This window comes from Erinaceus europaeus, chromosome 11, assembly GCF_950295315.1.
Source record: "Erinaceus europaeus chromosome 11, mEriEur2.1, whole genome shotgun sequence".
In the NCBI taxonomy this organism is placed as follows: Eukaryota; Metazoa; Chordata; class Mammalia; order Eulipotyphla; family Erinaceidae; genus Erinaceus; species Erinaceus europaeus.
The window spans coordinates 55,128,251-55,143,246 of NC_080172.1; the positions used below are offsets into that span (position 1 = coordinate 55,128,251).

Genomic DNA, 14,996 nt, shown 5'->3' on the forward strand with positions numbered 1-14,996 from the left:
CTAACTGGAACACGCATTCGCGCGCGCGCGCGCACACACACTTTGTGTTGTGGGGGTTAAAGAAGGGTGTGACTTTTTAAAAGTAATTCTAAGTCATTTTTTAATATTTTACTGTTTAACATTATGCTTACTTTATAAGAAGAAAAAAGGGATCTACACAAATTTCAGTTTTCCCCCATACACAGTCTTCATACTAAATACAATAAAATATAACAGAATTAGAGGTAACTATGGATTGTAACTAAAGCTCTTGTCTGTGAGAGCTGTTCTCCATGGATTTTAAAATGTCCAGATATTAATAATTTCTTCTAAAACCACCCCAGTTATAGGGGAAAAATAAAACCATCCCCAGCTCCCTTTTCAGTTTGCCCTTGTCAGTCCTATGTCATAGTGCTTGCTGTCTTTAATGATGTGGCTTTAGAAAAAATCCACACAAGAACGAATAGAGAGTAAACAGATTATTTCATTTATTTTGTCTTCCAATTTCCTCTTCCTAAGGCCCATCCAAAAAAAAAAGTTAAGTCTTCTCGCTCCTAAAAAAAAAAAAAAAAAAAAATCAAGGAAAAGAAACAACTACAAAATAGGAACAGAAAGCCCCTCTGTGTCTCTAACCTTAATATAAAAAAAAAAACTCTCCTTGAAAGTCAGGCGGTAGCGCAGCGGATTAAGCGAATATGGCGTGAAGCTCAACGACTGAGTAAGGATACCGGTTCAAGCCCCAGGTTCCCCACCTGCAGGGGAGTCACTTCACAGGCCATAAGCAGGTCTGCAAGTGTCTTTCTCTCCCCCTCTCTGTCTTCCCCTCCTCTCTCCATTTCTCTCTGTCTTATCCAACCACGACGACATCAATAACTACAACAATAAAAAACAAGAGCAACAAAAGGGAAAAAAATATTTTTAAAAGTTAAAAAAAAAAAAACTCTATACTTTTTTTTTTCAGATTTCATATTCTGAGCCAGTCTCTGCGTTACATCTCCTAGATGATGATACTCCCTCCTTTTCTTTCTCTTCATGATTATAGTTATTTCGAATTCCAACTTAAATCCTGCTCCCATACTAGATACTGCCTTCTACTTTCCCCCACCTTTTCATCCCTATGTTATGGAACTACCATCCTTTCTGCCCCCTGAACTTTGCCTCTTGAGTCTGCCAGATAGTAAGGCCCTGCCCATTTTGCCCTCTGGAACTTGCCATCCCTTAAGCCCCAGTTAGGCCATAAACAGCTTTGATTCTGAAAGACAGATTGGAAACCTAGAAAGGTTTCTGCTCCATTTCACCTAAGTATGCTCTAGTCCTGAAGTCTCTCCAGTTTAAACAAACAAACAAAGTGATGACTTATTATAAAATATTTACCTCAACATCTCCTTTTAAAAACTAAATAGTAAGGGGCTGGGCAGTGGTGCACCAGGTTAAAAATATGTAGTATGAAGTTCAAGGACTGGTGCAAGGATCCCGAATAGAGCCCCTGGTTCCTGCAAAGGGGCCGCTATCCAACAGCAACACCACCAACAACAAAAAATGGGAAAAATGGCTGCCAGAAGCAGTAGATTTGTAGTGTAGGCACCGAGCCCCAGTGGTAACCTTGGAGGCAAAACAAGCAAGCAAACAAAAAACTAGGTAGTAAAATAACAGTAATATTTTTCTAAATATGATTTATTGGGGGTGAAGGAGATAGCATAACGATTATGCAACAGACTCTCATGCCTGAGATTCTGAGGTTCCAAGTTCAGTCCCCTGAACCACCATAAGCCAGAGCTAAGCAGTGTTCTGGTAAAACAAATAAATAAATAATTTCCCTTTTACGGGAGTCTGGAGGTGGCACAGTGGGTTAAGCGCACGTGGTGCCAAGCACAAGGACCTGCGGAAGGATCCAGGTTTGAGCCTCCAGCTTCCCACCTACAGGGGAGTAGCTTCACAGGAGGTGAAGCAGGTCTGCAGGTGTCTTTCTCTCCCTCTCTCTCTGTCTTCCCCTCCTCTCTCCATTTCTCTGTCCTATCTAACAACAACAACAATAACAACAACAGCAATAAAAAAGGGCAACAAAAGGGAAAATAAATAAATATACATTTAAAAAAAATTTCCTCTTTAATCACTGAAAATTAACCAGCCTGAAAACATTAGCCAGAGATGGTGGTAAAAATTGCTTTAAGGGGCTGGAGAAATAGGTTAGCTAATAGAGCTCAGGACTTGCATGGTTGAGGTTCCTGGCATCCTAAGTAAGAGAGTGATGCTTTTGCTCTTCTTTTCTCTTCTTTTTTCTTTCTTTCTTTCTTTCTTTCTTTCTTTCTTTCTTTCTTTCTTTCTTTCTTTCTTTCTTTCTTTTTCTTTAACCAGAGCACTGTTCAGCTCTGGTTTATGGTGGTATAGAGGATTGAACCTGGGACTTTGGAGCCTCTGGCATGAGAGTCTGTTTGCATAAGCATTATGCTATCTACCCTCCACCTTTAAAAAAAAATTTTTTTAATATTTATTTTCCTTTTTGTTGCCCTTGTTTTTTATTGCTGTTGTAGTTATTATTGTTGTTGTTATTGATGTCATCATTGTTAGATAGGACAGAGAGAAATGGAGAGAGGAGGGGAAGACAGAGAGTGGGAGAGAAAGGTAGACACCTGCAGACCTGCTAATTGCCTGTGAAGCAAATCCCCTGTAGGTGGAGAGCCGGGGGCTTGAACCGGGATCCTTATGCCGGTCCTTGCACTTTGCGCCAGGTGCACTTAATCCTCTGCACTACTACCTGACTCCCTCTGGGTTCTTTTTCATGTGAAACTCTATCTCTTATGAAATGAATACAACATATCTTTTTAAATTATTTATTTATTTAGTTTCCCTTTAGTTGCACTCGCTTTCATTGTTGTAGTTATTATTGTTGTTGTTACTGATGTCGTCATTGTTAGATAGGACGGAAAGAAATGGAGAGAGGAGGAGGAGACAGAGAGGGAGAGAGAAAGACACCTTCACTGCCTGTGAAGCAACTCTCCTGCAGGTGGGGAGCCAGGGGCTCGAACCGGTATCCTTATGTTGGTCCTTGCGCTTTGCGCCACCTGCATTTAACCCGCTGCGCTACCGCCCAACTCCTACAACATACCTTTAAAATATTAAAATAGGGAGTCGGGCGGCAGCGCAGCGAGTTAAGCGCATGTGGCACAAAATGCAAGGACCAGTTCCCCACCTGCAGGGCTTTCGCCTCACAGAAGGTGAAGCAGGTCTGCAGGTGTCTATCTTTCTCTCCCCCTCTCTGTCTTCCCCTCCTCTCTCCATTTCTCTCTGTCCTATCCAACAATGACAACATAAATAACAACAATAACTACAACAACAATAAAAAACAAGGGCAACAAAAGGGAATAAATAAATAAATAAATTTTAAAAAATAAAAAATACTCTGTCCTATCCCAACAACAACAGCATCAATAACAACAGCAACAATAAAAGCAACAAAAGGGAAAATAAATAAATATAATAAAAAATTTTAAAAAAATTAAAAAATAAATAAAATAAAATATAAAAATAAATTGCTACACTGACCTTCCCCCTCCCCAATGTTAGTGGCTACATTCTTACCTTACGTGAAATACATCCCAGCTTGAAGGAGGATCCAGGATAGGAGGAGGAAAACGGGGCTCTGCAGACTGGAGACAGCATCATTCAGATCTGGGGTCTGCTAAAATACAAACATCCCCCCCATGATAAGTCAGCGACATCCTTCCTATAATCTTCCTCTACCATTAGAGAGAAAGTTCTCTATGTGACGTTGGAGATGGTGTGATGGCGAGAGTGCTGGACTTATAAGTACAAGGACCTAAGTTCAATGCCTGGCATTGCATATGCCAAAGTGATGCTCTGGTTCTCTCATGAATAAATAAATGAATGAATGAAGAGCCATCTTTTTATACCAACCTGCTTTCATCCTCTCTGGATTGGAGAAAGTACAAACATTTTATTTAATTGTTTCCCCTTTTGTTGCCCTTGTTATTCATTGTTGTTATTATTGTTGTTGTTGTTGCTGCTGTCATTGTTGTTGGATAGGACAGAGAGAAGTAGAGAGAGGAGGGGAAGACAGAGAGGGGGAAAGAAAGATAGACACCTGCAGACCTGCTTCACCACCTGTGAAGTGACTCCCCCACAGGTGGGGAGCCAAGGGCTCCAACCAGGATCCTTATGCAAGCTCTTGTACTTGGCACCACGTGCGCTTAACCCGCTGCACCACCTCCCGGCTCCCTAGTACAAACCTTTTTTTAAATAATATTTTATTTATTTATGATAAATAGGAGGAGAAAGAGAAAAAATAAGACATCACTCTGGTACATGAACTGCCAGGGATTGAACTCAGGACCTCATGATTGAGAGTCCAACACTTGATCCATTGTACCATTGTACCACCTCTGGGACCATGACAGTGCTAACCTTCTTTCCTATCACTATATAATATATATATTATTCCTTTCTTGCTGCCCAGGAGGTAGCACAGTGGGAGGGGAAAAGGTCTGTTTCTCTTTTTTGTTACCATATTTCCCAGCTGACTGGTCTAAAAGTTCCCTGCACTTTCTCACAATGACTTCTTCCCTACTCTACAAAAAATCCTGCTATTCAAAACTGCTTTCTCTGAGGTCACCAATAATCTCTTTCTCCTTGGTCTCTTGGTAGCTTTGATTGATTAGACTAAACAGTCTCTTCTAGACTCTGTAAGACAAATTTAGCTGTTTACATTACCCCTTCCCAGTCAATTCTCCAGTTCTTTAGTTGATTCCTCTTCTTCCTTCTACTAATGGCAGACAAGGTCATTAGCCTTTTGGGCATCTGTGTTATTGGTTCTGTCAAGCTAATCCACTTTCAATCTACTTTCGTAACTGTGACTTTGCACTTAGAACAGTAGCCCTGGCCCAGTTTAGCTCCCTTTAGGATACCTCAAAGAGCTGTCATCATATACTTACATAGGTCAATGCCTGATTTATAGCTTCAAATTCACTCCTATGTCACTCTGACTCCCACAGGTCCAACTTTGACCAACCATTTCTCCAGACATCCATTTTTTTAAAAGTTATAAGTTATGGGTCAGAAAGGCAGCATAATGGTTATGCAAAAGACTTTCATGTCTGAGGCTCAGAGGTGCCACGTTCTATCCCAACTCTAACATAAGCCAGAACTGAAGTCCTCTCTTCTCTACACAACTCCACCTTTTGCCTTCTCTCTCCTTCCCTTTCCTCTCCTCTCCTCTCCTCTCCTCTCCTCTCCTCTCCTCTCCTTTCCTCCTACTTTATTTATTTATTTATTTATTTTTAACCAGAGCACTGTTCAACTCTGGCTTATGGTGATGCGGGGGATTGAACCTGGGACTTTGGAGCCTCAGGCATGAGAGTCTGTTTGCATACCTTCTACTCTCTTTCTTCCTCCTCTTCTTCCACCTCTCTCCTTTCCTCCTCCTCCTCTTCTTTTTTTTAAAAAAATATTTTATATGTATTTACTTATTCCCTTTTGTTGCCCTTGTTGTTTTATTGTTGTAGTTATTATTTTTGTTATTGATGTCGTTGTTGGATAGGACAGAGAGAATTGGAGAGAGGAAGGGAAGACAGAGAGGGGGAGAAAAAGGCAGATACCTGCAGAGACCTGCTTCACCACCTGTGAAGTGATTCCCCTGCAGGTGGGGAGCCCGGTGCTCAAACCGGGATCCTTACGCCAGTCCTTGCACTTTGGCCACATGTGCTTAACCACTGTGCTGCCGCCAGACTCCCCCTCTTCTTCTTTTTTAAAATCTTATTATTTTTCCCTTTTGTTGCCCTTGTTGTTTATCATTGTTGTTGTTGTTATTGCTGTCACTGTCGTTGGATAGGACAGAGAAATGGAGAGAGGAAGGGAAGACAGAGAGGAGGAAAGAAAGACACCTGCAGACCTGCTTCACCGCCTGTGAAGCAAACTCCCTGCAGGTGGGGAACTGGGGGCTCAAACCAGGATCCTGATGCCGATCCTCACACTTTGCACCATGTGCGCTTAACCTGCTGTGCCACCACCCGGCTCCCCCTTCTCTTCTTCTTCCTCTTCCTTCTTCTTATCTTTCTCATCTCTGTATTTCTCTCATTAAAATAAAATGAATAGAATATTTAATATTTCAGGGCCAATAAGATAGCTCACCTGGGATGGTACCTGAATTGCTGTGAACACAACGCAGGTTGGAGCCTATCCTGCGTCTCAGGGAGGAAGCATTGGTGCTATAGTGTCTTTCCTGTTCATCCTCTGTCTCTCTGTCTCTGGCTCTTTCTAGTTGAAAAAGGTGCCACAGAGCAGTGAACCCCCAGCAACAACAAAACAGTAACTATTAAATTTATGTTATTTAATCTTCCTCATCATTGCTTGTATAAATTACTGAAATGAATTATTTCAAAATATTTCTTAGTTTCTCTTCTCCATTCAAGATGCCATTTCCTCAGGCCCTGGAGGTGGCTTGGCAGGTAGAACACTAAATGTGCAAACAGGAAGTCTCAGGTTCAGTTCCCAGCATTGTATGCATTAGAAAAATGTTGTGGTTCTCTCTCTCTCTCTCTCTGTCTCTCCCTCTTTTTAAAGATTTTATTTATTTATTCATGAGAAAGGTAGGAGAGAGAGAGAGAGAGAACCAGACATCACTCTGGTACATGTGTGCTGCCAGGGATCGAACTCAGGACCTCATGTTTGAGAGTCCAATGCTTTAGTCACTGCGGCAGCTCCTGGACCACAGTTCTCTCTCTTGCATTAGTAAATATCTTTTTTTTATATGCCACTTGCCAGACAGGTGATAGCACATGGTTGAGTATGGACCATGAATATGGACCCAGGTTTGAGGCCCTACTCCTCACCTACAAGGGGGAAGCTTCACAAGTAGTAAAGCAGATCTGGGGTGAGAGTATAGCATAATGGTTATGCAGAGACTTTCATGCCTGAGGCTCTCAAGTCCCAGGTTCAGTCCCCCACACTGCCATAAGCCAGAGCTGAGCAATGCTCTGGTAAAAATAAAGAAATAAGCAGGTCTGTAGGTGACTCTCTCCCTCTTACTTTCTATCTACCCTCCTCTTTCAATTTCTGTCTGTCCTATCAAATAAAAAAAAGGAAGAAAAGAGAGAGAGAGAAAGGAAGGAAGGAAGGAAGGAAGGAAGAAAGAAAGAAAGAAAGAAAGAAAGAAAGAAAGAAAGAAAGAAAGAAAGAAGAAAAGAAATTAAGAAAATCTGGCTGTTGGCAGTGGTGGAGCAGTAGACTGGCCATACCTGCACTGAGCCCCAGAGATAACTCTGATAGAAAAAACAAGCCACTTCTCTAGACTGGGGAGATAGCTTAATGTTTACATTTAAAAAAACAAACACCTTAATAGGTATGTATTGAACGGAGACAGAGAATTTGAGAAGAAAAAAAGACAGAGAGATACTGAAGATACTGAAGGCCGGGCAGAAGCCCATTGGGTTAAGTGCACATAGTACTCAACTCAAGGACCTGTGCAAGGATCCTGGTTCCAGCAACTGCAGGGGGCTTGTCTCACAAGCAGTGAAGCAGGTCTGAAGATGTCTGTTTCTCTCTCCCTCTCTATCTTTCCCTCCCCTCTCAATTTCTCTCTGTCCTATCCAACAATGACAACAACAAAAATGGAAAAAGAGGTGTCAGGCAGTGGCACACCTGGTTAAGCACACACACTACGGTGCTCAAGGACTCGGTTCAAGCCTCTGGTCCCCACCTGTACGGGGAAAGCTTCACAAGTGGTGAAGCAGGGCTATGGGTGTCTCTCTCTCTCTCTCTCTCTCCTCTATCTTCCTCTCAATTTCTATCTGATAAATTAATAAATAAATAAAATGAAAAAAAAAGATGGCCACCAGGAGCAGTGGATTCATGGTGCAAGCACTGAGCCACAGTGGAGGTTAAAAGAAAAAAGAGGGGGTCAGGTGGTGGCGCAGAGGGTTAAGCACGCGTAGCGCAAAGTACAAGGACTGGCATAAGGAACCTGGTTCGAGCCCCGGCTCTCCGCCTGCAGGGGAGTCGCTTCACAGGAGGTGAAGCAGCTCTGCAGGTGTCTGTCTTTCTCTCCCCCTCTGTCTTCCAGTCCTCTCTGTACTATCTAACAATGAATGACAAAAACAATTACAATAATAACCACAACAAGGTTACAACAACAAGGACAACAAAAAGGGGAAAAAATGGCCTCCAGGAGCGGTGGATTCATGGTGCTGGCACTGAGCCCCAGCAATAACCCTGGAGGCAAAAAAACAAAAAAAGAAAGAAAAAAGAGAGTGGTCTGGGAGGTGGCACAGTGGATAAAACACTGGACTCTCAAGCATGAGGTCCTGAGTTCGATCCCTAGCAGCACATGTACCAGAATGATGTCTGGTTCTTTCTCTCTCTCCTCTTATCTTTCTTATTAATAAATAAATAAATAAATAAAATCTTGAGAGAGAGAGAGAAAGAGACACACAGAGAGAAAGAATTACCTGCAGCACTGTGTCACCACTCATGAAGCTTTCCCCCTGCAGGTGGGGACCAGGGACTTGAACACAGATCTTTGCACATTGTAACGTGCATTCTACTAAGAACTCCACCAGGCGACCCTAATTCTAAATTTTAGCCAGATATTTCACACTATAATTTGATTCTGTTTTGCCATATGCGAAAAGACCAAGCAAATCTCAGAAACTGAGAAATTTTATACATGTACCAACAACTATATTTACTGGTGACTGTAATTACTTCCAACAAAAAATTTTAATTAAAAAAAAGACACTTTCTTAATTTCCCACTGTCTCTTTCCATATGCTTTCTCCTTCAGTCATACCCCATTCATTAAACACACCATGTTTGTTCTGCCTCTCATGTATTTGACCTTTTTTAAAAAAATATTTTATAAATAAAAAATTTAAAAAGCAGAGGGTAGATAGCATAATGGTTATGCAAACAGACTCTCATGTCTGAGACTCTAAAGTCCCAGGCTCAGTCCCCCGCATCACCATAAGCCAGAGCTGAACAGTGCTCTGGTTAAAAAAATAAAAAAATAATTTAAAAATTTTTATATATTTTATTTTTTGAGAGAGATGCAGAGACACACACACACACAGAAAGAGAAACACCAGAACACTGCATAGCTCTGGCTTATTGTGGTGCATGATGATTGAACCTGGGACTTCGGGGCCTCAGGCATGAGAGTCTTTTTTTTTTTAAATTTATTTCTTTATTGGGGAATTAATGTTTTACATTCAACAGTAAATACAATAGTTTGTACATGGATAACATTCCCCAGTTTCCCATTTAACAATACAACCTCCACTATGTCATTTATCATCCTTCATGGACCTGTATTCTCCCCACCCATCCACCCACCCCAGAGTCTTTTACTTTGGTGCGATGTGCCAATTACATTTCATGTTCTACTTGCATTTTCGTTTCTGATCTTGTTTTTCAACTTCTGCCTGAGAGTGAAATCATCCCATATTCATCCTTCTGTTTCTGACTTATTTCACTCAACATGATTTTTTCAAGGTCCATCCAAGATCGACTGAAAACGGGAAGTCACCATTTTTTACAGCTGAGTAGTATTCCATTGTGTATATATACCACAACTTGCTCAACCATTCATCTGTTGTTGGACACCTGGGTTGCTTCCAGGTTTTGGCTATTACAAATTGTGCTGCCAAGAACATATGTGTACACAGATCTTTTTGGATGGATGTGTTGGGTTCCTTAGGATGTATCCCCCGGAGAGGAATTGCAGGGTCATAGGGTAGGTCCATTTCTAGCCTTCTGAGAGTTCTCCAGACTGTTCTCCACAGAGGTTAGACCAATTTGCATTCCCACCAGCAGTGTAGGAGAGTTCTTTTGACCCCACACCCTCTCCAGCATTTGCTGCTGTTACCTTTTCTGATGTATGACATTCTCACAGGAGTGAAGTGGTATCTTGTTGTTGTTGTTATTTGCATTTCTCTGACAATCAGAGACTTGGAGCATTTTTTCATGTGTTTCTCGGCCTTTTGGATCTCTTCTGTGGTGAATATTCTGTCCAAGTCCTCCCCCCATTTTTGGATGGGGTTATTTGTTGTCTTGTTGTTGAGTCTGGCAAGCTCTTTATATATGTTGGTTATTAAACTCTTATCTGATGTATGGCATATAAAGATCTTCTCCCATTCTGTGAGGGGTCTCTTGGTCTGGGTAGTGGTTTATTTTGCTGTGAAGAAGCTTTTTAATTTGATGTAGTCCCATAGGTTTATACTTGCCTTAGTCTTCTTTATAATTGGATTCGTTTCATTGAAGATGTCTTTAAAATTTATGCAGAAAAGAGTTCTGCCAATATTTTCCTCTAAGTATTTGATAGTTTGTGGTCTAACATCCAAGTCCTTGATCCACTTGGAATTTACTTTTGTATTTGGTGAAATACAGTGGTTCAGTTTCATTCTTCTGCATGTTTCAACCCATTGTTTCCAACACCATTTGTTGAAGAGACTCTGCTTTCCCCATTGAATAGTCTGGGCACCTTTGTCAAAGATTAGATGACCATAGGTGTGGGGCCTCATTTCTGGGCTCTCAGTTCTATTCCACTGGTCAGTGTGTCTGTTCATGTTCCAGTACCAAGCAGTTTTGATGACAATGGCCCTATAATACAGTTTGAGATCTGGGAGTGTGATGGCTGCGGTTCTGTTCTTTTTTCTCAAGATTGTTTTGGCAATTCTAGGTCTTTTCTGGTTCCAGATAAACATTTATAGCATTTGTTCTATTCTCCTAAAAAATGTGCTTGGGATCTTGATGGGGATAGCATTAAATCTGTATGAGAGTCTTTTTGTATAACCACTATGCTGTCTACCCCTACCCTCATCTATTTGACTCTTTGAATGTTTGAATAAATATTCTTCCCAATTGCTTTCATACTTTCATATCATTTTTTAAATCTTTTTTCTTTTTTTATTTATTTTCCCTTTTGTTGCCCTTGTTTTTTATTGTTGGTGTAATTATTATTGTTGTTGTTACTGATGTTATCATTGTTGGACAATGAGAAATGACAGAGAGAAATGGAGAGAGGAGGGGAAGACAGACAGGGGGAGAGAAAGATAGACACCTGTAGACCTGCTTCACCACCTGTGAAGCGACTCCCCTGCAGGTGGGGAGCCGGGGTTCGAACCTTACGCCTGTCTTTGCCCTTTACCGTGCGCTTAACCCACTGCATTACCGCCCGGCATCCATACTTTCATATCATTTTTAAAAGTTTATTTATTTATAACTTTAAAATATTTATTTATTCCCTTTTGTTGCCATTTTTTTTATTGTTGTAGTTATTGTTGTTTATGTCGTTGTTGGATAGGACGGAGAGAAATGGAGAGAGGAGGAGAAGACAGAGAGGGAGAGAAAGATAGACACCTGCAGACCTGCTTCATCGCCTGTGAAGCGACTCCCCTGCAGGTGGGGAGCCGGGGTTCGAACCGGGATCCTTAAGCCTGGCCCTTGCACTTTGCACAGTGTGCACTTAAGCCGCTGCGCTACTGCCTGACTCCCAAGTTTATTTATTTTAATGAGAAAGATACAGTCCTGGATTATTATGGTGGTGTTTGTGGGCAATTGAAACTGGAATCTCAGAACCTCAGGCATGAAAGTCTTTTGCATATCCATTATGCCCTCTCCCCAGGCCCATCCTTTCATATCTTACCTCCAATGAAAAGCTTGTCCAGGGTGCCAGGTGGTGGTACCCTTGGTGTAGCACACATGTTACCAAGCTCAAGGACCTGGATTTAAGCCCCGATTTCCCACTAGCGGGGGGGGGGGGGTACTTCACAAATGACAAAGCAGTGCTAGAGGTCTCTCTCTCTCTCTCTCTCTCTCTCCCTCCCTCTAGTTGGTTATCATTGGAGCTCGGTGCCAGCACTACAAATCCCCTGCTTCTGGTGGCCATTTTTCCCCATTTTATTGGATAGGACAAAATGAGAGGGGAAGGAGAGATAGAGAGGGAGAAAGACAGACACCTGTAGACCTGCTTCATTGCTTGTTAAGTGTCCCCCCTGCAGGTGGGGAGCTGAGGGCTTGAACCCAGGTCCTTGTATGGGTCCTTACATTTCATACTATGTGCACTTGACCGGGTGTGCCATCATCAGCCCTTCCTTCTCCCTATCTATCTATCTATCTATCTATCATCTATCTATCTATCTGTCTATCATCTATCATCTCTCCCCTTCCCTCTCACTTTCTCTGTATCTATTATTTAAATAAATAAAAAAGAAAAGAAAACTTTTGAAAAGAAAAATATAAAAGCTTGTTTTATCTCCTAAGCACAAGCACTCCTAATAGAGCACCAAATTCTTACCACTAGACCACCAGGGAAGGCTGCACTCCTAAGACAATTTACCATTCTGCTGCTACAACACTTGTCTATGCCATGTGCTCTCACATGTATTTTACTATGATTGTAAACCTTTTTGTTCTAAATGTTTCATCAGTATCAACTTGAATTTTATAAATTTGTGGAAAGTAAAAGTAAAGTCATAGACTTTTCTTTTCTTAACCAGAGCACTGTTCATCTCTGGTTTATGGTGGTGGTGGTGGTGGGGGAGATTGAACCTTGATTTTTGAAACCTCAGGCAGGAGAGTCTCTTTACATAACCTTTATGCTACCTACTCCCTACCCCATAGACTTTTTTTTTTTCATCATCCTCAAAGCATCCTTAGCCATTTGGGGCATCGGTTACATACATTTTTTTTCTTTATTGGGGGGATTAATGGTTTACAGTCAACAGTATAATATAGCAGTTTGTCCATGTGTAACATTTCTCAGTTTTCCACATAACAATCTAACCCCACTAGGTCCTCCTTAACCATCTTGTTCAAGGAGCTGGACACTCTGCTTCACCCCAATGTCTATTACTTTGGTACAATACACCAACTCCAGTCCAAGTTCTACTTTGTGTTTTCACTTCTGTTCTTATTTTTCAACTTTTGTTTATGAGTGGAATCATCCCATATTCTTCCTTCTCTTTCTGACTTATCTCACTTACATGATCCGTTCAAGCTCCATCTAAGATGAGGTGAAGAAGGTGAAGTCACCATTTTTAATAGTGGAGTAGTATTCTTTTTTTTTTTTTTTGCTTCCAGGGTTTTCGTTGGGGCTCAGCCCCTGCACTATGAGTCCAATGCTCCTGTGGCCCTTTATTTTATTTTATTTTATTGATACCTGGGTTGCTTCCAGGCTTTGGCTATTACAAATTGTGCTATTATGAACATGGGTATACATACATCTTTTTGGATGGTGTGTTTGGTTCCTTAGAATATATCCCCAGGAGTGGAATTGCAGGTCATAGGACAGGTGAGAGTTCTCCAGACTGCTTTCCACAGGGCTTAGACCAATTTCATTCCCACAAGCAGTGCACAAGGGTTGGTTACATACATATTAAGTGCTACTTAACTTGGATCTAACAAATCTTCACAATGTTTTGTATATGTAATATTATTAAAACTCAGGGCTGGAAGTCAGGTGGTAGCACAGCAGGTTAAGCTCACATGGCACGAAGTGCACAGTCCAGCTTAAGAATCCCGATTTGAGCCTCAGGCTCCCCACCTGCAAGGGAGTCGCTTCACAGGCAGTGAAGCAGGTCTGCAGGTGTCTATCTTTCTCTCCCCTGTCTGTCTTCCCTTCCTTTCTCCATTTCTTTCTGTCCTATCTAACAGTGACATCAATAAGAATAATAATAATAACTACAACAACAATAAAAGGGCAACAAAAGGGAAAATACATTAAAAAAAATTTTTTTAAATATTTATTTTATTTATTTATTCCCTTTTGTTGCCCTTGTTGTTTTATTGTTGTTGTTGTTGGATAGGACAGAGAGAAATGGAGAGAGGAGGGGAAGACAGAGAGGAGGAGAGAAAGATAGACACCTGCAGACCTGCTTCATCGCCTGTGAAGCGACTCCCCTGCAGGTGGGGAGCCGGGGTTCGAACCGGGATCCTTATGCCGGTCCTTGTGCTTTGCGCAACCTGCGCTTAACCTGCTGCACTACAGCCCAACTCCCGGAAAATAAATATTTTAAAAAATCCTCAGGGCTAGATAAGATGACTAGTTTTGATGGATACCAGTATTTCAATACTAGTTACTTGGCAAACTCCACCAAGCATACCTGCCCACCCCTTACGCCCCTCACCCCACTGATGCCTGGTATGCTAGTCCTCCCACTGTTCCAGGGGTAAGGCGTGTCTCAATTCTTTCCCCCTTGTCCCCAGTTAACTCACTGGTTGCTTTGTCACAGGTTTTGTAGTCATGGGCTGCATAGTCACGGGTTCCACTATTACAGGTTCTGTTGTCAGAGGGTTCATTGTCACTGGTTCCACTGTCACAGGCTCCTGATGGTCCACATGTTCTGTTTCATGACTCATGGTAGTCTCTGTTTCCTTTACCTTTGTATCCAACTGGTTCTGCCCTCAGTAGGATTAGGAAACAGTTATCATTGCCTCCATCCATCATCCTCATAGAGTCTCTACTAAAAAGTTGTCTTCTCCTATACCACCTCCACCCCCCCATGCCCACCCACAACACTTAAATTCAGAGATTCTCCCAGTTTATGTTTGCATGGATTCATCCCTTTGCTAGTCACAAGGTCACATGATTCAGAGAAGCTCCCCCATCCGCAGTGTCTTAGCAAACCTAGTGAGTTCTCTCATTCTCCTCCCCAGCTGTGACTAACACATCTGCTACATTGGTGATGGGTCTACTACCTGGTTTCACTTTGCCTAACTCATTTTCATTCCTGCTCATCACTTACATTTCAACACTGCCCAGATTCTGTTTAGCTGATACTTATCTTGACCCTTTCTTGACTGTCATGTAGAGGTCACTCACCAGCCTGTCTTCTGACTCAAATATGGAGTAATCAACAGTGAAATTGACGCCATAGTCATCTGGGAAGGAGAAAAAGAGTAGTGATAGAGAGAGGTAGCACTAGTTCTAGCAGTGACAAGAGTAAGTAGCTTAGAACAAACACTTCAACCTATTTCAGTTGTTAAAGCTACTGGTATACTCTTAACTC

At 41.8% G+C, this 14,996-nt stretch overlaps 1 protein-coding gene across 2 annotated transcripts in view; it reads right to left on the minus strand.

Annotated features, from left to right (window-relative positions):
* Positions 1–445: 445 nt before the first annotated feature.
* C11H1orf54 (chromosome 11 C1orf54 homolog) overlaps positions 446–14,996 on the minus strand; it is a 36,574-nt gene continuing 22,023 nt past the window's right edge. The window contains exons 3-6 of one of the 2 annotated variants that reach the window (XM_060201756.1): positions 14,810–14,868; positions 14,203–14,385; positions 3,559–3,655; positions 446–533 (exon numbers count right to left, since the gene is read on the minus strand). In XM_060201756.1, the coding sequence (XP_060057739.1) occupies positions 3,560–3,655; positions 14,203–14,385; positions 14,810–14,868 (338 nt within the window). In that variant the 3' untranslated portion in view covers positions 446–533; position 3,559. Of the gene's footprint in view, positions 534–3,558; positions 3,659–14,202; positions 14,386–14,809; positions 14,869–14,996 lie in introns of both variants that reach the window. The other variant, XM_016191872.2, reaches the window with a different exon arrangement.